The 21740-nt window shown below is 49.7% G+C and overlaps 2 protein-coding genes across 2 annotated transcripts; both read right to left on the bottom strand.

Moving 5' to 3' along the window:
* Window positions 1-256: 256 nt before the first annotated feature.
* Window positions 257-2136, bottom strand: LOC126381202 (uncharacterized). Its single transcript, XM_050030719.1, has 2 exons — window positions 1045-2136; window positions 257-661 (listed from the first exon to the last, which is right to left on the bottom strand). The coding sequence occupies exons 1-2, from the start codon at window positions 2011-2013 to the stop codon at window positions 656-658; spliced, it is 975 nt and encodes a 324-aa protein (XP_049886676.1). The 5' UTR covers window positions 2014-2136; the 3' UTR covers window positions 257-655.
* Window positions 2137-13563: 11427 nt separating this feature from the next.
* LOC126381229 (uncharacterized) lies at window positions 13564-20180 on the bottom strand. Its single transcript, XM_050030731.1, has 5 exons — window positions 19194-20180; window positions 16784-16803; window positions 15663-15873; window positions 14008-14215; window positions 13564-13571 (listed from the first exon to the last, which is right to left on the bottom strand). The coding sequence occupies exons 1-5, from the start codon at window positions 20178-20180 to the stop codon at window positions 13564-13566; spliced, it is 1434 nt and encodes a 477-aa protein (XP_049886688.1).
* Between the last annotated feature and the right edge of the window lie 1560 nt (window positions 20181-21740).

A 21740-nucleotide genomic window follows, 5' to 3' on the forward strand; every position in this document is an offset into this window, starting at 1 on the left:
TCCACTAGAAAAACGCATTTTTGTTCCTTTAACTTCAACCCGTTATCTGATAACCGTTGGAAAACGGATTCTAAAGCTTGTAAGTGCTCGTCCTTAGTACGTCCCCCAATTATGACGTCATCTAAAAATACCTGTACGTTAGGTATTCCCTGCAATAGCGTTGTCATAATCCGCTGGAAAATACCTACGCTTGATGATAAGCCGTACACGAGTCGGTTATAACAGAACAAGCCCCTGTGAGTGTTGATAACTTGTAAAGGATTTGGAGTCATCTAATTCCACCTGATTGTAAGCTTGGGACAGATCAATTTTACTAAAAACTTTCGTACCATTCAAGCCTACAAGCACGTCCTCTATCCTAGGGAGTGGGTAACGATCGACCAGCAAGACCGGGTTGAGAGTTGCCTTATAATCCGCACAGATCCGCAACGTACCGTCCGCCTTCATGACCGGCACCAGCGGCGACGCCCAATCGGAGCAGTCGACGGGCTCGATGACGCCGGCCGCCAGCATGCCATCCAGCTCCGCGTCGATGCGCTCGCGCAGCGCGTACGGTACCGGCCGCGCGCGGTGGAACACCGGCGCCGCGTCCTTGCGCACGCGTAGTGTCGCCTTCCCGCCCATGTACCGACCCAGTCCGCCGCTGAATAGCTCCTTATACCTGTTGAGGAGGTTCCGAATGTCATTATCCACATATACATTATTTACATTAGTACTAGTACCTACACATTCATTATTTACAAACTTAGGTATATTTATACCTAGTTCAGCCAGCCACTGCCTTCCTATTAAAGAAGTAGTTCCACCGCGAATAATAAACAGCTCTAAACACTTTTCGCAACCGTGGTATCGAACCTTGGGCCGAATAATACCTATAGGCTTGATCTTTGTTCCATCATAGAATCGCAATATTGTATTATCACTTTCTATCGGAAGGTGTGAAAAATACTGGTTATAAGTTCCGGTATTTATGCACGAAATGGCTGTTCCGGTATCAATTTCCATACTTATGACCGTGCTATCTATACGTATAGGTAAACTTACTGCTCTGTAGTTATTTAACGACAGCAAATTTAAATTCGCCTCGATGTCTTCTCCGCCGTCCTCCTCGCTCGACTCGCGACCGGCGACACCGAAATTGACGTCTCCTCGCGACGCCCGGCCCCGGGCCGTCGACGATGTTCCCGCCGGGGTTCCTTGACGTTCCGGGCAAACCCGCCGTAAATGGCCCGTGCGCTGACATTTGCTGCATACGAACTCTCGATAACGACACTGAGAGTAACCATGGTTCGTAGCTCGGCAGGCTGCACAATTCACCCTTTGCGCCGAAGGTTGTGAGCGGCGCGGAGCGCGCGACTTGTTGACTAGCGCTGCCATGCGCCCCGCCTGCCCGCTGCCGGGCTCGCGCGGCCGCCACTCCCGGCCGCCGCCACCGCGGCCCGTGAACGATGACGCTGCATGCACCGCCTGCGTTGACTCCCCGGCTGTAGGCGTGTCGACGATCGCGGCGTCCCTTTCCGCCGCTTCTAGTGAGTTCGCTAACTGTACTGCCCGCGCAAATGATATTGAATCGTCCTCCGCGAACAAACGTTGTCGGATTACGTCACTCCTGAGGCCACACACAAATTGATCCCTTAAGTTTTCGTTCAAATTAGTCCCAAACTTGCAATTGCGTGATAACCTTTTTAACTCTGCGACGTAAACGGCCACGTCCTCTCCCGCGCACTGACGTCTTTGTCTGAAGCGATACCTTTCTGCGAGTGAAGATGGCGTCGGTTGCAAATGCTGAGTCATCAACTGACTCGCTTCGTCGTATTTGAGCTCCGATGGTTTTTTAGGACTAGCCAAATTCACAAGTAACTCGTACGCTTCATCTCCCATTGTTGCGATTAGGGTCGGCAGCTGCATTCCCGCCTCCACATTGTTGACTTTGAAGTACATATCCAACCTGTCTTTGTACGACGACCATAGTCCACTTTTCACGTCAAATTCGCCTAATTTCCCGATCGACATCGTTTTTTTTTCCGTATTATTAGCACACGTATCGTTTTTATTTTTAACTCGTCGCCACTGTAATATTCTTAGGGCGGAAGGCCAGGGCTTCTTAGGGACCAGATAATCAAAGACACGGGTGAATGCTCTGACAGTTTATTCCGAACTGAAGTACATGTGTGATACCCTCTTATTTGCGAATTAATAGTTAATGTAAATCTACCTTACACTACACAACCATAGGTCCCCATGATGCTACGTCGACTCCGATGTTACATAATCCATTCAAGCACTCTTTAATTTCATCATGGAGTTTTCTAGGCCCGCGGCGGACTCCTGTTGTAGAGCGGGATGGTTGAAGAGCGTGTTCATGTAAGAGTTAAAAAGTAGGCTCTGATTGTCGTATCTGTTTGTAAGCAGTTCCCAGCATGAAGTGTAGTTCTCGGCGCTCACTCTGAGATGAGATACTATTCTCTCAGCCTCATCCTTAAGCTTGGACTTAAGGTGTTGCATTTTTTGTGCATTAGAGAGGAGAGGATTGATGTGTACGCTCTCAATAAAAAGATCTTTAAAAGTTCATCATCTTCAATTTAAGAGCCGCGCTCGTGTCGGTGTAGCATTCTCCATGCTACTTTTTAGGGAAAAATAGGGCAGTGGTTTCCCTCTTGCCTTCCGCCCCGCAGTAGTTTAAAAGTTAACCAATGGTTATAGTTACCATAGAAGTCCGGGATATCAATCTTTGGCGTAGATTGTTGGTAATGTGCGTTGTTCCAAATTTTGTGGTTTAGTTCTTTACGTAAGTTATCGTAGACGCTCTCTAATGCCTCGTATTTCAGTTTATAAGTTGTTTCGTCATCCTGCAAAATGCAATCTAGTTCCCAATGTATTTTTTCTATATTGTCCCGTTTGTTTTTTAGAATTTTTAAAGTATCTTCAAGCTCCCATTTTTCCGAAATGTTTTCACGATAAGTTATTCAACAAGTTAAGTTAAGTTTAGTTAGTTTATAAGTTATTGTTTTGTTTTTATTAGTTGTTGTTGTTGTTGTTATTGTTTTTGTTAGTTAGTTGTTTTATTGTTGTTTTGTTGTGTTATTTAGTTTTCTCCACTGTGCGCTCAAAGGCTCTAAAATTGCAATATTGTTGTCTTAACATTTCTTGCTGCTTCTCTTTAGTTTCGTTAGTTTCCCGTAGCGGTACTTCGAACTTAATATCATCAAAATTAAATTTCGAAGTGGTCGCAAGTTGTTTAGTTACAGTTGAAGAAGAAGTAGTTGCTTGTTCAGACTTACTTGTTGGTTTAGAAGTCAACGCGGACTTCCGTTGAAGCATGTCTTGTATGTTAGATATTGTAATGTCCTTGGAAGTAGGGAAATGCGAAATAATAGGCCGACACGTCCGTTCGTTAGCTTGTATATTCTTAACTGCCTTATAAAAAGTAAACACAACTACCTACATACATCACACTCCTCCACAACGAGCTTTTACATAACATATTAAAGATACACTAACGAACTTAAACTGAATATAAGAAAAGAATAATAATACTTTGCTTTATTCTAATTACTTACTTGCTACCCCACACCTCTTACAACTCATACTACACTAGATCTTATAATTAGGTTTATTTTTAATTCTACATTGCCGAACATGGCGCTCCCGAGGCTGCAGCGATACTACACTCGGCAAGGCATCTTGGAACTCCGGAGACGGCGGCGTTAACGGGGACGCTGCCCCAGCATCCTCGCGCTGCGCCCGCGGCGGAGACCTCATCGCGGATTCATCTGTAGACCGCGCAGACTGACCTCGCTCCAGTAATAATTCGGGCGGCTCATTAGTACTGTTTGTAACCGGATTAGTAACCCCTCCATGATCAACATCTGGCGCGGACATTAAAGATTGCCTGACAGACTTCCTTTTTATCTGATCAATGTGCCTATGAACTACGTCTCCCCCACTTCCTCTTACTCTATAGTTACTAGGACCTACACACTGAACTATCCGACCTGGAACCCATTTTTCCCCCTTCAAGAATTGTCTATACCACACCTCCTCATCTAAACCTATTTCCCTATGTCCCCCCTTTTGCTGCCTCTTTTTGTCGTTTTTGAGATTTTGCAACTGTGGTTTCCCTATCCGGTTTTAATACGTCAAGTTTAGTTCGCAGCCGTCTGCCTAACAACAACAAAGCCGGGCTTTCCCCCGTCGTCGAATGTGCGGTGTTCCTATAATGTAGCAAATAAGTCCAAAGTGCTCTATCTATATTTTGTTTTCCTAGGACCGCTTTTTTTATCACTCTTTTAAAAGTTTTCACTGCGTTTTCTGCTAAACCGTTAGAAGCCGGGTGATATGGAGCTGTAAATATATGTTTGTAGGTGTAATGGGGTCTTACACCTAGCAAATAAAAGACTCCATTCGCGTAGTGAAATGAATTGTCCTTTTTTTAGCAGCAAGGGTTTCTTCTTGTCGCGGGCGAAGCCCGCGACGGGGAGACATTCACGGGGCGTAGCCCCTCTAATGTGGCGGCAGTCGCCGCCCGCAGAAACGGGCGTGGCACGGGGTTGGGACACGGCGGGCGAGAACGCCCCTCCGTGAGCCCGATGTTACGTCCGTGGTGCCGCCAGCGAGGTCGAGCCCACCGGGTGGTTCCCCGTTGGGGGAGGCCCAGTGAGCGCCCGTCAGCTGGCGGTGGTGTCGCGTCCGGTGAGCTGCTCCGTCGCCGGGGCAGCTGGTGTCAAGTCGGCTGGAGGGGGGGAGAGGACTGCTTCCACTGCCACTGGAAGCGTCAACTCATCCCCCGTGGGGGTGGCCACAATCCTGACTACTCGACGGGGAGTAGTGGATGTGGGCAGCCCCGGTCCAGTCCGATGTCCGAGAGGTCAGTGCCCACCAGTGAGTTGGCCCAGCAGTGATGCCAGGCCTCCCACGATGATGGGCACAGGGTCAATCCGTGAGCGGATGGCAGCGAGGACGTTGTGCAGCAGTTGGATCGTCTGCTCCAGCACTTCCAGTTTCTCACTGGATGGGGCCGATGGTTCCTCCACTTGGGGCTTCGCCTTCTTCCCCCCCCCTGGGAGGGGCGGCGACCGCTTGTTTCGGCGTCGGTGTCGGCTGCGGCTCGACAGTGATGGAGGCTGCAGGGGCAGGCTTTGCCCTCGCGCGAATGCGCTTCGGCCTGCGCGGCTTGGGCCCGTCTGGGCCGTTCGCCGCGGCCATAAGCGAGCTCCGCGCGGTCGGCTCGCTGCTGGGGTCCACTGTTGAGGGTGGAGGTGGCAGTGGGGCTCTTCTTGCTGTGGTCATAGGCGCGGTTCCCGCCTTCGTGTTCCGCAGCTCGCGCAACTTGACCGGGCAAGAAGGGCTGTTGGCCGGGTGTCCCCCCCCGCAGTTACAGCAGGTGGCTGGAACCTCCCGGGGCCGCAGGCAGTCTTTGGCCGCATGGCTTTCGCCACAGCGAACACAGGCCATCGGGCGATGGCAATTGTGGCTGCTGTGGCGAAACTGTTGGCAGCGGTGACATTGGGAGGGCCCCTTGCGTCCTCTCCATGCCTCAACTTTCACACCGGGCATGCACAGCAGCTCGGTGGTCTCGTAGATGGTGTGGAAGTCTTTGGTCCTCTTGATCTCCACAAAGAAGATGCAGCCTCTTTTGCCCTGGATGGGCCGAACGTATTCCGGGAAGAAGCCGCGGTTGCGCAGCTCCTCCTCCAGGTCGGTGGGGTTGGTGTCCGTGGGCAATCCGAGAATCGCCAGCTTCAGCGAGCGCTCCGCCGGGGGGGCGTACGCGAACCAGGAAAGTCCCGTAGCTCTCTCCAGGGTGGTGAGGTACCGCTGGTAGAGCCGGAACTCTTCCTCGGTCCTCGCCAGGAAGCGTACGCCCTTCCCGTACGGGCGCGCATTCGGGACGTGGCCCAACATCTCCCGCAGCTGGCGGAAGTGGTGCGGCCAGTTCGGCAGCTGGTCCACCACTATGGGTGGGATTTTTCTGCTCGCGGGGGCGAGCGGCGGCTGCTGGGTGGTCTTCCTCGACGGCGGCGATGGCGTGGGCGTCGTCCGGAGGGACGGGCGCGGTGGCGCGTGCGGCGGCGAAGCCGGATTGGTGTTTAACACCGCCGCGTATGATCGCGGCGGTGTTGTCTCCGTGTCCGGCCTGGACATGGAGGGCGGCGAGAAGGGGTTTGTGGGCGCGGAGGTAAAGGTACGCGGCGGCGTTGTCTCCATGTCCAGTGAGGGCATGGAGAGTGCAACGGGCGGGCTGACCCTCGTGCGGAGTTGCGGCGGGGGCCGCTCCGGCGGCGTGGCAGTCCTCTTTGCCGCGGCCTCTGTTCCCGGAAGTTGGGGCAGGGGCAGCGGGAAAGCGGGCGGCCGGTAGGTTGCGCCACTGAATGGCGGTATGGTGGTCGGCGTCATGGCTACCATTGCAGCGGTAGCGTGGGTTAGGGAAGCGCAGGTGCGCACAAATACGCGCGACCTGCGCTTCGTTATTCCGGGCGTTGGGGGAGCCATGCTCACCCCGTTACGGCTAGGGCGCGGTGTGTGGCTGTCAGCGTGCGAAGCTTGGCGGTCCGCCTGGCAGAGCACGCGCTACCGCTCCCTCCCCGGTGAGACCCGCTGGTGGGAGGCCGGGGGTTGGTAGGAGCAGTAACGGTGATACCGTTTGGTACCGCGGAATCAGGAGGGTATTTTGGTAAAAATACCCCCCCCTGCTTCTCTCCGTCTAAGGCAGCTCGTGTGGGTAGACGTTCGATTAGGCTTCCGAGCACAAGCTAACAGCAGCGATCCTCCTTTTTTTATTTTCGGGATATCTAATTATGTGTACAAAATGTCTACGCAACTAGTGGTAGGTTTGCACATTATAAACTTATTATCTATCAATTAAAAAAGGACAATTTAAAGTAAAATATGCAGTACGCGCATGCGCGGCGCAATCGTTCCTCTGCGCCCGCGCGTCGCTTTCCACCCCGGAAACTTTGCGCGAGCTATAAATACGACCGGCCTGACCGCGTCTCGGTTTTGCGGATTCGCTTGTCCTTCGATGCGCACGGATGCACCTCTGTCGCCGTACGTTGCTGCCTGACATCATCAAAGAGCTGGGGGGGGGTATTTTTATTCAAAAGTACCCTCCAGATTTCGCACGTTCGCTAGGTAACACCGTTATCACGCCTATCACCCCCGGCCTCCCACCAGCGGGTCTCACCGGGGAGGGTGTGATAGCGTGTGCCCTGCCTAGCGGACTGCTCGACATCGCGCACAGGACATCTCCACGCTGCGTCCATACGGGGTGAGCATGGCTCCCCCAACGCCCGGAATAACGAAGCGCAGGTCGCGCGTATTTGTGCGCACCTGCCCTTCCATAACGCACGCCACCGCTGCAATCGCAGCAATGATGCCGTCCGCCACACCGCCATTCAGTGGCGCAACTCACCGGCCACCCGCTTTCCCGCTGCCCCTGCCCCAACTTCCGGGAACAGAGGCCGCGGCAAAGAGGACCTCCACGCCGCCGGAGCGGCCCTCGCCGCAGCTCCGCACGAAGATTAGCCCGCCCGTCGCACTCTCCATGCCCTCACTGGACATGGAGACATCGCCGCCGCGCACTTTCAGCTTCGCGCCCACCAACCCCTTCTCGCCGCCCTCCATGTCCAGGCCGGACACGGAGACAACACCGCCGCGATCATACGCGGCGGTGTTAAACACCAACCCGGCTTCGCCGCCGCACGCGCCACCGCGCCCGTCCCTCCGGACGACGCCCACGCCATCGCCGCCGTCGAAGAAGACCGCCCAGCAACCGCCGCTCGCCCCCGCGAGCAGGAAAATCCCGCCCATAGTGGTGGACCAGCTGCCGAACTGGCCGCACCACTTCCGCCAGCTGCGGGAGATGCTGGGCCACGCTCCAAACGCGCGCCCCTACGGCAAAGGCGTACGGTTCATGGCAAGAACCGAGGGGGAGTTCAGGCTCTACCAGAGTTACCTCACCAACCTGGAGAGAGCTTCTGGACTCTCCTGGTTTGCCTACGCACCCCCGGCGGAACGCTCGCTCAAGCTAGCGATCCTCGGCCTGCCCGCGAACACGAATCCCACCGACCTGGAGGAGGAGCTGCGCAACCGTGGCTTCTTCCCGGAGTACGTGCGCCCCATCCAGGGCAAAAGAGGCTGCGTCTTCTTCGTGGAGATGAAGAGGACACAGGGCTTCCAGACCGTATACGAGACCACCGAGCTGCTGTGCATGCCCGGCGTGAAGATCGAGGCATGGAGAGGACGCAAGGGGCCCTCCCAATGCCACCGCTGCCAACAATTTCGCCACAGCAGCCACAACTGTCACCGGCCAATGGCCTGTGTCCGCTGTGGAGAAAGTCACGCGGCCAAGGACTGTCAGCGGCCCCGGGAGGTTCCAGCCACCTGCTGTAACTGCGGGGGGGGACACCCGGCCAACAGCCCTTCTTGCCCGGTCAAGTTGCGCGAGCTGCGGAACACGAAGGCGGGAACCGCGCCTATGACCACAGCAAGAAGAGCCCCACTGCCACCTCCACCCTCAACAGTGGACCCCAACAGCGAGCCGACCGCGCGGAGCTCGCTTATGGCCGCGGCGAACGGCCCAGACGGGCCCAAGCCGCGCAGGCCGAAGCGCATCCGCGCGAGGGCAAAGCCTGCCCCTGCAGCCTCCATCACTGTCGAGCCGCAGCCGACACCGACGCCGAACCAAGCGGTCGCCGCCCCTCCCAGGGGGGGGAAGAAGGCGAAGCCCCAAGTGGAGGAACCATCGGCCCCATCCAGTGAGAAACTGGAAGTGCTGGAGCAGACGATCCAACTGCTGCACAACGTCCTCGCTGCCATCCGCTCACGGATTGACCCTGTGCCCATCATCGTGGGAGGCCTGGCATCACTGCTGGGCCAACTCACTGGTGGGCACTGACCTCTCGGACATCGGACTGGACCGGGGCTGCCCACATCCACTACTCCCCGTCGAGTAGTCAGGATTGTGGCCACCCCCCCGGGGGATGAGTTGACGCTTCCAGTGGCAGTGGAAGCAGTCCTCTCCCCCCCTCCAGCCGACTCGACACCAGCTGCCCCGGCGACGGAGCAGCTTCACCGGACTGACACCACCGCCGGCTGACGGGCGCTCACTGGGCCTCCCCCAATGGGGAACCACCCGGTGGGCTCGACCTCGCTGGCGGCACCACGGACGAAACATCATCGGGCTCACGGAGGGGCGTTCTCGCCCGCCGTGACCCACCCCCGTGCCACGCCCGTTTCTGCGGGCGGCGACTGCCGCTACATTAGAGGGGCTACGCCCCGTGAATGTCTCCCCGTCGCGGGCTTCGCCCGCGACGAGAAGAAACCACACGGTCTCGGTTTTGCTCGTCGCGGCGTCGAAGAGTGCGGACGTGCGCGGAGCGCGCCGCTACAGTACACCCCCTCAAGCGAAGCGTACCGGCCTCTTGACAATGCGGCCAGACTGCGTCTTCTTCTCTTCTGTGCTCGATGTAGGTCGATTCGATGGTGGAGGACTGGTATGATGAGCGTTCTTCTCAGGCGATGCAGGTGTAGTCGTATCTTCGGTCGGTTCGTCTTCATTGAGAATGTAGGCCGGTTTCAGGCGGTCTATCGACACTGTTGCTTGTCGATTTGGCAACTGGAGTGTGAAAAACTTATCCGTGCGCGATAGTACACGATAAGGACCTTCATACGGCGTTGTTAGAGGTTTCCTTACGGCATCTACTCTCATGAATACGCTCTCGCAAGTTTGTAGGTGCGGATGGACGAAAACTGCTCTGCTGTTGTTATGTGGCTCTGTAGGTATTGGTCGTAGGCTGTTGATTGCTCGGCGTAGGTCTTCTACGTAGGCGTAATCCATAATGGTAGGCGTGGCTGACGGCGGAGTGAAAAATTCACCGGGTAAGCGGAGTGTGCAGCCGTATGTTAGCTCGGCGGCGCTTACACCGGTGTCGCTTCGTGTGGCTGCGCGTAGTCCGAGTAGCACGGTAGGTAACTCGATAATCCAGTTAGAGTTAGGAGTTAATCGAGCTACTATAGCTGCCTTCATGGATCGGTGCCATCGTTCGACGATTCCGTTCGATTGCGGGTGATAGGGCGTAGTGCGAATTTTCTCTATTCCCATTGTGCGAGTGAGACAGGCCATCAGCTGACTCTCGAACTGTCTTCCTTGGTCTGTCGTTATCTTCGCGGGACAGCCAAATCGTGATATCCAGCCGTCGTACAGTGTCTTCGCGGTTTCCTCTGCGGTGATATCACGGACTGGATAGGCTTCAGGCCAGCGCGTCGCACGGTCGATCATCGTGATAACATATCGATATCCGTCGGCTGAAGTAGGTAGCGGTCCGACTATGTCGATGTGCAGATGGTTGAAGCGTTCCGATGGCGGAATTGTAGAAAGTGCGCTCGACGTGTGTATATGTACCTTCGCACGCTGACAGGGAATACATGTTTTCGCCCATTTGCCGATGTCGCTGTTCATTGATGGCCAAAAGAACCGTTGTTGAAGCATTTTTCGAGTAGTCCGGGTACCAGGGTGACTTAGGTTGTGTAGTGCTTTGAATGCGGCTACACGGAATTCCGTCGGTAGGTATGGACGAATGTTGCTCGTAGATACTTCACAGTATATAGGCTTGGTAGAAGTAGGTAGTAGTATTTTCTTCAGTTTGATGTTATCTTGCTGAGCGAGAGGTGCGATGTTGCTGTCTCTTTCTTGCGCGTCTGCTAGTTCCTCGTAGTTGATAGGCGATGGTGAGTTGATTGTTTCGACACGTGACAGGGCGTCGGCTACGGTGTTTTCTTGTCCGTTAATATGTCGTATATCAGTAGTGAATTCGCTGATATAGAGTAGCTGTCGCGTGCGTCTAGGTGTTTCGCTGTCTGTGCTGTTCTTCGAAAATGCGAATACTAGCGGCTTGTGGTCAGTGAACACGATGAGGTTTCGGCCTTCGAACATTTTGCGGAAGTGTTTGGTAGCCATGTAGATAGCCAGTAGTTCTCTGTCGTATGTAGAATAGCGTTGTTGAGCTTCGGAGAACTTTTTCGAGAAATATCCCAGTGGTTGCCAACATTTTTCAACTCCTTGTTGTAGTACAGCTCCGACACATGTGTTCGACGCGTCACACATGAGTGCGAGTGGGAATGAGTGATGCGGGTGTGCAAGTAGCGCTGCGTTCGCGATGCTTAGCTTGCAATTTTCGAATGCATTTGATGATTCTTCATTTCATTGTATCTCTGTCTTGTCGCGTTTCTTCGAATTATGTAGATATGCGTGTAGTGGGGCTTGTACTGCGGCTGCGTTGGGAATGTTGGCTCGATAGAAGTTTAACATTCCGAGGAAACGTCGGAGTTCTTCGACAGTCTTCGGCTGGGGATATTGAATCATAGCTTCGACTTTCTCTTGCGGTGGCTTAGTGCCTTCGCTGTTCACGGTGTAACCAAGGAAAGTGACTTCGCTCCTGCCTAGCACACACTTAGCCGGGTTGATTGTGATACCGTACTGGTCTAAGCGTGACAGTACGGTGCGTAGGTGATGGCGGTGTTCTTCCTCGTTGACTGAAGCGATGAGTAGGTCGTCGATGAATGGAAATACGAAGTCCAAACCACGCAGTACTTCGTGTATGAATCGTTGAAATGTCTGTCCGGCGTTTTTAAGGCCGGGACACATTCGTGGGAATTCGAAAAGTCCGAAGGGTGTTATTATTGCAGTCTTCTCTATGTCTTGCTGTGTGACGGGGATCTGCTGATAGGCTCTGTTTAGATCGAGAGTGGTGAATATCTTCTTATCGGCGAGTTGATAGGTGAAATCTTTGATCCTCGGTATCGGGTATCGGTCTGCTTTCGTGACGGAGTTGAGCCTTCTGTAATCGCCACACACGCGTAGATCACCATTTTTCTTCGGGACGATGTGAAGTGGGTTAGACCACGGGCTTTTGCTTGGTCTGCATAGCCCTTGATTGACCATCATCTCGAACTCCTTCTTCGCTCGTTCGTATCGGTGCGGTGATATCGGCCTAGCTCGACAGTGTAGCGGTGGTCCTGTGGTTTCGATGTAATGTTCCACGATGTGTTTAGGGTTCAATTTCATCGATGTTAGGCGAGTGGTGCCGGGGAAATCCGCTAGTATGTCGTGGTATGACTGCTGTGTGTCGATACTTCTCACGGTCGGCGGTGATGTGTTGGTGCATATTGGTGTCTTGATAAACAGTTGCGTAGTACCGTCGATGAGACGTCGATGTTTTAAGTCAACGATGAGGTTATGATGTGCGAGGAAATCTGCTCCGATGATGGGTTTGCTGACTGCTGCGATGACGAATTTCCAGGTATACGGGCGTCGTAGTTTGAGATCTAGCTCCATAGTGCGTTCCCCGTAGGTAGGTATCGGCGTGTTGTTAGCTGCGTACAGGGTATACGACAGCGGTTGCAATGTAGAAGCTTTGCTCCTTGGTAGTACAGATATATTAGCGCCTGTATCGACCAAGAAGGTAAGTTTTGATCTTCTGTCCGTAACAAATAGGCGGTGAAGCTTCTCGGGAACGCTAGATTCCGCCGCAGCTAGCGTTCTATCTAATTTTCCGAATTTTCTTTCTTGAAAGTGCACGGCGATCGGCAGCGTTTTGCATTTCCCTTGAATCGGCGGTGATAGTAGCAGTGCGGCGAACTTGCGGAGTGCGAGCGAGACGATCCACGTGAGTGCGAGCGAGGTGGACTATGCGACGAGTCGCGGTTGCGGCGGGCTTGCGGACGGGAATATCGTGATTGATTTCGCTTTAATTCGGCTACTTCAAGTGTTAACTTGCGAATTTCTTCGATTAGATCTTGATTCTGCGGCTGTGGTCGACATGCGACTGAGGAAACTTGATGTGTATGTTCGATCATCTTGTCGGCAAGGAGTGCGAGTTCGTCTAGTTTCGACTTGCTGCTGAAACTGTCACTGACAACTAGTACGGAACGGACATGGGATGGTAGGAGGTTCATCCACATCATGCGCAGTGTGTCGTCGGAAATCTTGTTGTGCGCCAGCTCTTTCATTTTCCTTAGCAGGTGAGTAGGTTTCTGATCGCCTAATTCCATTTCGGAAAGCAGCTGTTGCAGTTGGCACTCTTCGGATTCCTCGTAGACGGAGATAAGACGGGCTTTCAGGGCGTCGTATGGCTTCTCGTCAGGCATATGGTAGAGGAGATCAGCGACTTGCTCAATGTCGTGTTTTTCAAGTTGAGCGACGACCATCTGGGCAAGCTCCTTCTGGCCTTTCTTCAGCTCGTGGGTGACAGCTTCGAAACTTATGAACCATAGTCGTACTCGGTCGCGCCAGAACTTCGGAATTCTCATTTGCAGCGAAATAGCGGAGATTTCTTTCGTCGGTCCTGCTTCGTCGGCTCGTTTCGTCTCTTTAGTAATAGGAGATTCCATCGTGATGAAACTTGCAGGGTTGCAGTAGCAGGAAGGTGCGCAGATTCAGACTCGGTGGTCACCAGTGTAGGTGTAATGGGGTCTTACACCTAGCAAATAAAAGACTCCATTCGCGTAGTGAAATGAATTGTCCTTTTTTTATTTTCGGGATATCTAATTATGTGTACAAAATGTCTACGCAACTAGTGGTAGGTTTGCACATTATAAACTTATTATCTATCAATTAAAAAAGGACAATTTAAAGTAAAATATGCAGTACGCGCATGCGCGGCGCAATCGTTCCTCTGCGCCCGCGCGTCGCTTTCCACCCCGGAAACTTTGCGCGAGCTATAAATACGACCGGCCTGACCGCGTCTCGGTTTTGCTCGTCGCGGCGTCGAAGAGTGCGGACGTGCGCGGAGCGCGCCGCTACATGTTCTATGCCATGATTAGTGGCAAAGTTTTTAAATTCTGTGCAAGTAAAAGGTGGCCCATTATCCGAAACAATTTGCTTGGGAAGTCCGAAACTACTAAACAGTTCACACAGCTTATCTAAGACCGCCCCGGCCGTGGTACGTGTCATATTAAAAATTTCCACCCATTTAGACATAGCATCGACTATTACTAGATAAGTTTTACCAAATATGGGCCCCATGAAGTCTAAATGTAATCTCGACCAAGCACGATTCGGCCACGGCCACATGCACGGCGCCTGCCGCGGCGGCGCGTCGGCCTGCGCCGCGCACAGCTCGCACGCGCGGCACATGCGCTCCACTGCCTCATCTAAGCCAGCCCACCACACATAACTCCTCGCCATTGCCTTCGACTTGACTATCCCCATATGCGGCTCATGGAGCATGTGCAAAACTTTCTCTTTACAATTCTCCGGAACCACTAATCTATGCCCCCATAGAACGCAACCTAACTCCTCGTAAAGTTCCTTTTTCCGGTTAAAAAACGGTTGTAGCGACGCTATTTCACACTCAGTAGGCCATCCATCCCGTAAGTAACTTAAAACTTTAGACAGCAGTGGGTCTTTTCCAGTTTGACGTCTTATCTCCTCGTAATCTAATAACAACGCTTGTTGAATGAAATGCAGATAGGTTTGTTCGGGCACTGCATACGCATGACTCATTTGTTTACTATCCTTAGCGACGACCGGTAACCGAGACAAACCGTCCGCTCCGTTCTCATTTGTCCTCACGTATTCTATATCGTAAGTATATGCCGAAAGAATAATAGCCCATCTTTGCATGCGGCTTGCCACCATAACAGGTATGCCTGTTTGAGGCCCGAAAATAGACACTAAGGGTTTGTGGTCCGTTCGCAACACAAACCGGCGGCCGTACAAATATTGATGGAACTTATTAACACAAAATATAATAGCCAACGCTTCTCGGTGAATTTGAGAGTAGTTCTTTTCCGCGTCATTAAGTGTACGTGATATATATGCTATCGGCCGCTCGCCGCGGCCGTCCAGGGCCGGCTGTGTGAGGACCCCCCCCCACACCGCGCGCACTCGCATCACAAGTCAAAATAAGAGAGCGGTTCGGATCGTAATGAGCTAACACGTCCGCGCTGACTAATACATTTTTAATGTCATTAAATTCCCGCTCACAGTCGCCCGATCAAAACCAAACCCTACCCTTTTTAAGTAATTCATACAAAGGCACTAACCTAGCACTCATGTTCCGTATAAACTTGGCGTAAAAGTTTATCAATCCTATAAATGAACGTAACTCAGTGACGTTAGCAGGTCTAGGTATCTTAGTTATTGCTTCCACTTTTTTTGGATCAGTTTTTATACCATCTTTCCCTAAAATATAACCTAAGTACTGCACCTCCTCCACTAGGAAAACGCATTTGCTGGTTTTTAATTTTATTCCCTTTTGATGTAGCCTACTAAAAACAGTTTCTAACGCTCTTAAGTGTTCTTCCCTATTCTTACCCCCGATTATTACGTCGTCCAAAAATACCTCCACATTCGGGATATTGCTCAACAAATTGCACATAGTACGCTGAAAAATGCCCGCGCTAGACGCGAGACCATAAACCAACCTGTTGTATTGGTATAAACCTCTATGAGTATTAATTAACGTGTATTTTTTTGTATGGTCTAACTCAATTTGGTTGTAGGCCTGGGAGAGATCTATCTTCGAAAAATACTGAGCCCCATTCAATCCCACTATAACATCGTCAATCTTAGGTAAGGGGTAACGATCTACCAGCAATACTGGGTTTACAGTGGCTTTATAATCCGCACAAATCCTCAATGAGCCGTCCGCTTTATTTACCGGTACCAAAGGAGAAGCCCAGTCTGAGCAGTCGACAGGTTCGATGACGCCGTCGCGCAGCATGCTATCTAACTCCGCGTCGACCCGGTCGCGCAGCGCATATGGCAGCGGCCGCGCGCGATGGAACACCGGCGCCGCTCCGTCCCGTACCCGTAATGTTGCCTTGCCTCCTGTGTATCGCCCCAAACCTCCATCAAACAACTCCTTATACCTGTCGAGCAATATTTGTATCTCTTTATTGAATTGCACACTTTCAATTTTATTACAACTGGTAAATGTAGGTATTTTTATATTTAATCAAGGATGCTGAGTTGTTTGATGGAAGGTATGTGGTTTGGAGACGAGACCGTGACTATGCCTTTACTCAGCAAACGAAAGGCGGAGGGGTTCTTATAGCTATACGCAGGGACATCCCGGTCACCCCGCAGCCCACCTTTAACTCATGCGCTGAGGACTTATGGCTTACATTGTCTGTTAAATACAACGGTAGCAGGTCGCCCATAAAGCTTAACACTTGTGTGCTTTACTTATGCGAACAAAACTTGGGTTATTCTTTTTCGCAACAGGTACATAACTATTTTACCAAACTCGACGAAGTTGTAACCGTTAACCCGGAGGATAAATTTCTTGTAGTGGGTGATTTCAACATGAGTGACATAGAGTGGACGCCTAGCAATTACGATGACAATGTGTTGATACCCTCTAACTTCAGAACTGATTGTGAAGTCCGCTTAGTGGATGAGATGAATGCTCTTGATTTAAGTCAATATAATGGAATTAAAAACTCTTACGGTAGGACTCTCGATCTCGTATTGGCTAACGACTGTGTTACAGTCCGGGATTGCAGTAGTGACCCTCTAGTTCCTGTTGATATGCATCACGGCGCCCTCTCAATACAGTTAGACTTTGTTAAATGGGACCCATTAATTACTGCTCCATATACTAGGTTTCTTTTTGATCGGGGAGACTACAAATCTATTAATAAAGAAATTTCTAATATTGACTGGCACGCTGAACTGTCCATTAATTCTTTGGACGACGCTGTGGGTGGTTTTTACAGCATTTTTGAAAGGTTAAGAGATAAGTATGTACCGTCTAAACTTATAAAGAATAGTTCGTACCCTAATTGGTACTCGTCAACCTTAAAGAGAGTTATCAAAGAAAAATTTAAATATTTATGCAAATATCGAGTTTACGGAAACCGTTCGGACGAGCAGTCTTACAAACTACTGCGGGACCGTGTTAAGATTTTAGAATTAAAATGTTACAATGACTATATTGGTACTGTGGAAAAATCTATTGAAAAAAACCCCAAGTTTTTTTGGTCGTATCTTAAATCGAAATCAAAATCCAATACAATGCCTAGTAGCTTAAATTATGATGATATTGTAGTTAACACTGGAAACTCCATATGTGATGCTTTTTCGTCTTATTTCCAATCTAATTTCTTGACCACAACAAGCCATCAAATCGATCCTCAAATTTCCAACTCCTGCTCCACTGCCTTTGATATTTCATCTATTCAAATCGACACAGATACTATTATAAGCCTTCTTCAAAAACTTGACACTTCTAAATCAGCTGGACCAGACCATTTGCCGGCTATTTTTCTCGTTAACTGCGCTAAAACCTTAGCGGTTCCATTGAGCATTCTTTTTAAACGATCTTTAGCCGAGGGTGTTGTACCCAGTCTTTGGAAACAAGCTTTTATTACGCCAGTTCATAAGAAAGGGCCTAAGACTGAAGTAACCAATTACCGTCCCATATCCAAGTTGTGCATAGTATCAAAAGTTTTTGAGAAAATAATTTATAGTCAGGTTTACCCAGCATTAAAAAATTCATTTGCTCCATCCCAACACGGTTTTTTGACGGGTCGATCAACTGTGTCTAATCTTGTGTTACTTAATGCCTTCGTGACCGAAGTTATGGATATGGGCAGCCAGGTCGATGTCGTTTACACAGACTACAGTAAGGCTTTTGATCGAATTCAGCACGATCTACTTCTATTGAAATTACAAAAAATAGGTATCAGCGGGGACTTGCTAAGGTGGTTCGCTTCCTATATTGATAATCGTTCACAAGCGGTTGTTATTAATAACTACATATCTAGCTGGGTCACAGTCCCAAGTGGTGTTCCCCAGGGTTCGTTGTTAGGCCCTCTGTTGTTTATTGTCTTCGTAAATGACATCGACCTCTGTTTCCGTACTTCCCAACTACTATGTTTCGCAGACGACATGAAAATTTATGCGCGTGTTTCGTCGGTGGCTGATGCTGATAACCTACAAGCTGATCTCGTACGTTTGGAGGAGTACTGTTGTTTAAATCAATTAGATCTCAATCCTACCAAATGCAGTGTTGTGACTTTCAGTCGTAAACGCAACTTAATATCGCATAGTTATAAGATTAAAGACAAAATTCTTCTAAGACAGTCTACCGTGCGCGATCTCGGAGTCATTCATGACTCCAAGCTATTATTTGAGAGCCACATTGATAACATTGTGGCTAAGGCATCTAAAGCACTTGGATTTGTTAAACGTAGCTGTAAGGAGTTCACGCAAATTAAAACATTCAAAATTTTGTATTGCTCTTTAGTTCGCAGTAACCTGGAGTATGCGTCTCAAATTTGGAACCCCAGATACGCAACTTACGTTGATCGTATCGAAAGTATACAGAAAAAGTTTGTTCGCTACTTATGTTATCGTAGTAACGACCGCTATGAGTCTGCTGGTTACTACGACCAGTGTAGAAAACATCACCTTCTTCCACTGATGAAACGTCGAGAAATTGCCGATCTGATATTTTTGCTAAAAGTTGCTTGTAATTCAATAGACTGCTCAGAACTTCTATCGCAAATCTCCATCAGAGTCCCTAACAGGACCCTCAGGTTCCACCAACCCCTTTCTCTGCCTTCGGCCTCAACAAACTATAGACAGAACACCTATGTATGGCGAGCGTGTAATAATTTCAATAAACTTTGTAAGGAAGTTGATCTTGACTTGTTTAACACCGGTTTTGCAGCGGCGAGGAGATTACTCAGTCAAAGGTTTTTTGATGCCTAATCTTCTTTTTATGTTCTTTATTTTAACTTTAATTTGCCTGTGCACAACTCTCTAATATCATTTTTACTAGTTTAAGATTATCAGTGGAAACCTGTAATTAGTTTTCAACTGTTATGTTTTTTGTCTACTTTCTGTATTTTATAACTGTTGGTTTTCCTTAAATAAAATAAATAAAATAAATAAAATAAATTAATTCCGTTAGCCATTGTCTCCCGAGAAGTGAGGTAGTACCCCCTTCTATTATGAACAATTCTAACATCCTTTCTATTCCCGCATAGTTAACCTTAGCTTTTACCATACCTAATGGTTTTAGAATGGACCCATCATAAAATTTAAACTTGACATTTGTATTTTCTAAACTTAAATGTCCGAAATATTTGTAATACGTGTCACTGTTGATACAAGACACCGCAGAGCCCGTATCCACCTCCATGCTAATCGTATAACCTTCGATAGAAACCGGCAAACTCACCGCCCGGTAGTCGTTTAGACACAGGTGATGGAATTTCTCTTCCTCCTCCAAGGTCCCCTGACCTTCCAAAACGTCATCCATGTCTGCATAATACAAAGTGCGTTCCTTCCCGTAACCTGCCGCCTCGGCAGGGCTTCGCTCCGGGCACACTCGCCGTAAGTGACCCCGCCGCCTGCAACGACTGCACTCGTATTCCCGGAATCGGCAGGACTCGTATCCATGGTTAGTCGATCCACAACCTGTACAAGGCCTTATGCTCCCATGGTAAGTTTTCCTCCCCGGCGCGCTCGCGCCTGCCGACCCCGCACGGGCACCTCCGCCGCGAGCACCGCGCTGCGCTCGCGCTCCGCCGCGTCCGCCGCCGCCGCCACCCGCGGCCGGCCGCCGCCTTCCGCCCGCTACAGCTATGGCGTGCAAGTCCCCGGCCCGCACAGCGATGTCCCCTCCGACGCTGGCTGTTCCCGCCGCGTCTACGATTGCCGCGTTGCGCTCTGCCGCTTCTAAAGACGTAGCCATTTTTACCGCATTATTGTACGTCAATGCGTCATCTTCCGCGAATAACCTCTGACGAATAATGTCACTTCGGAGCCCGCAGACAAATTGATCGCGCAGATTTTCACTTAAATTCTTGTCGAATTTACAGAATCGCGCTAGCTTTTTCAACTCTGCGACATAACAGGACACACTTTCTTCCGCACCCTGTCTTCTTTGCCTGAATTTAAACCGCTCCGCTAACGCCGACGGTGCCGGCTGTAAATGTTGTTGCAGTAATTCGACGGCCTTTTCATACCCCAACTCCGACGGTTTGCTAGGACTTGATAAATTCACTAATAACTCGTAGGCTTCGTCCCCCATAACCGCGATTAACGTAGGTAGTTTACGATCACTTTTCACATCGTTGGCCGTAAAGTACATGTCCAGTCGGTCGACATATGACGACCACACACCCGTCTTCACATCAAACTCGCTCACTCTTCCAATAGACATAATCACTATCTAAATGTAATACACAGCACGCAATCCATCCAATCGTTCGCCACTGTAATGTCCTTGGAAGTAGGGAAATGCGAAATAATAGGCCGACACGTCCGTTCGTTAGCTTGTATATTCTTAACTGCCTTATAAAAAGTAAACACAACTACCTACATACATCACAGATATTAGTTAGGTTAAGGATAGGAGTACGACGGCTGACAGTATAAAAGCGCAGGGTACGAGAGTCTCGGGCTCACTTGCCTGTCAACCGCCGTGCGAGGTACACGTAAGAGTTCTTAATATTTGTTTGTCAACTTAGTTTGTTTGCTCATTTTTTGGTCTGTATGTTAGTAGTATGTTATTGGGCATTCTAGACCATCGAAGTGAAGGGATTCGCGAAAATGTTCTTGGGCATTCTAGACCATCGAAGTGAAGGGATCCGCGAGAGCGCGCGCGAGAGCGCGTTGGCGCGTTGGCGCGTTGGCTATCGCGCGCGCTCTCGCGGATCCCTTCGCTTCGATGGTCTAGAATGCCCAAGAACATTTTCGCGAATCCCTTCACTTCGATGGTCTAGAAATACCCAATAACATCGAGTGTGGTTCTTAATATTACGATCAATCGGTTAGCAACTACAACACTCACCAGTATAGCACGAGTCGATTTCATATCACATTTTTTTGAGTCTAGATTTTTGTCCTGGCTTTCTAGACCACTTTATCGTTAAAACACAAAACTTCACTTCGTTCGCTTGCGCTCACTCCGTTCCGTGTGGGGTTTTAACAATAAACTCGTCTAGAATGTTCAATTCACAAATTGAAAGTAGGTATATTCACACAACAATAAACTGTTTTAAAATAATTATCTAATCGACAACGCAAAACAGTATTTATTAATCCTTGTATTACCACCGTTTGTGGTTGTCACAATTTCGAATTAGAATGCTCATAACCTACGAGACGGCATATCACATCAATATTTAAGTTTAAATAACATTGCGTCAAGAAATACATTTCATTGCTGTAAAAGCTATAACACGCAATAGACAAATTGTCATCGCTTTATACTTATATTCAACATTCGTTGACTAATGTTAGTAATGTTACTAACGTACCTCTTTTAGATTTAAAAAACTAGTTAGTTCGACAAAAGATACTCCTAACGCTGACATTGTCATTGGACAAAACAAGGTGGGAGTTTCTGGCAAAACATTGACAAAGGATAAACAAAGGACTTTTAATATTTTTCATCAAAATATTCAAGGTTTCTCCAGCAAATTAGCAATGGTTGAATTGTTTTTAGAAAAAACCAAATTTGACGTAGTCTGCCTAACAGAACACTTTCAAAAGGAATACCAGATGTTATGTAACTACGAGAACTACCATATTGTGAGTGCTTTCAATCGAGAGACGGCTAGCTGTGGAGGTTCATTGATTTTGTTAAGGAAAAATTATAAATATAAGGAACGTAAAGACATAGCTCGACTGATGGTTGAAAGACACATTGAGTTATCCTGTGTTGAGCTGGATAAGTATATAGTAGTATGCGCATACAGCCCCCCCACCAGTTCTTTTA

The sequence above is a fragment of the Pectinophora gossypiella genome, unplaced genomic scaffold, assembly GCF_024362695.1.
Source record: "Pectinophora gossypiella unplaced genomic scaffold, ilPecGoss1.1 Pgos_40, whole genome shotgun sequence".
NCBI classification, from domain to species: domain Eukaryota; kingdom Metazoa; phylum Arthropoda; class Insecta; order Lepidoptera; family Gelechiidae; genus Pectinophora; species Pectinophora gossypiella.

Bases quoted from the DNA above. Each gene is read 5' to 3' on its own strand.
- LOC126381202 (XM_050030719.1), bottom strand. From the start codon at position 2,013: ATGTCGATCGGGAAATTAGGCGAATTTGACGTGAAAAGTGGACTATGG.
- LOC126381229 (XM_050030731.1), bottom strand. From the start codon at position 20,180: ATGTCTATTGGAAGAGTGAGCGAGTTTGATGTGAAGACGGGTGTGTGG. The intron at 15,874-16,783 runs GTACGAACTATT...ATTGCTCGACAG, and splicing joins GTTGACGAGTACCAATTAGG to GTATAAGGAGTTGTTTGATG. The intron at 14,216-15,662 runs GTAAATAAAGCG...ATGCTCCATGAG, and splicing joins GGGCTTCTCCTTTGGTACCG to CCGCATATGGGGATAGTCAA.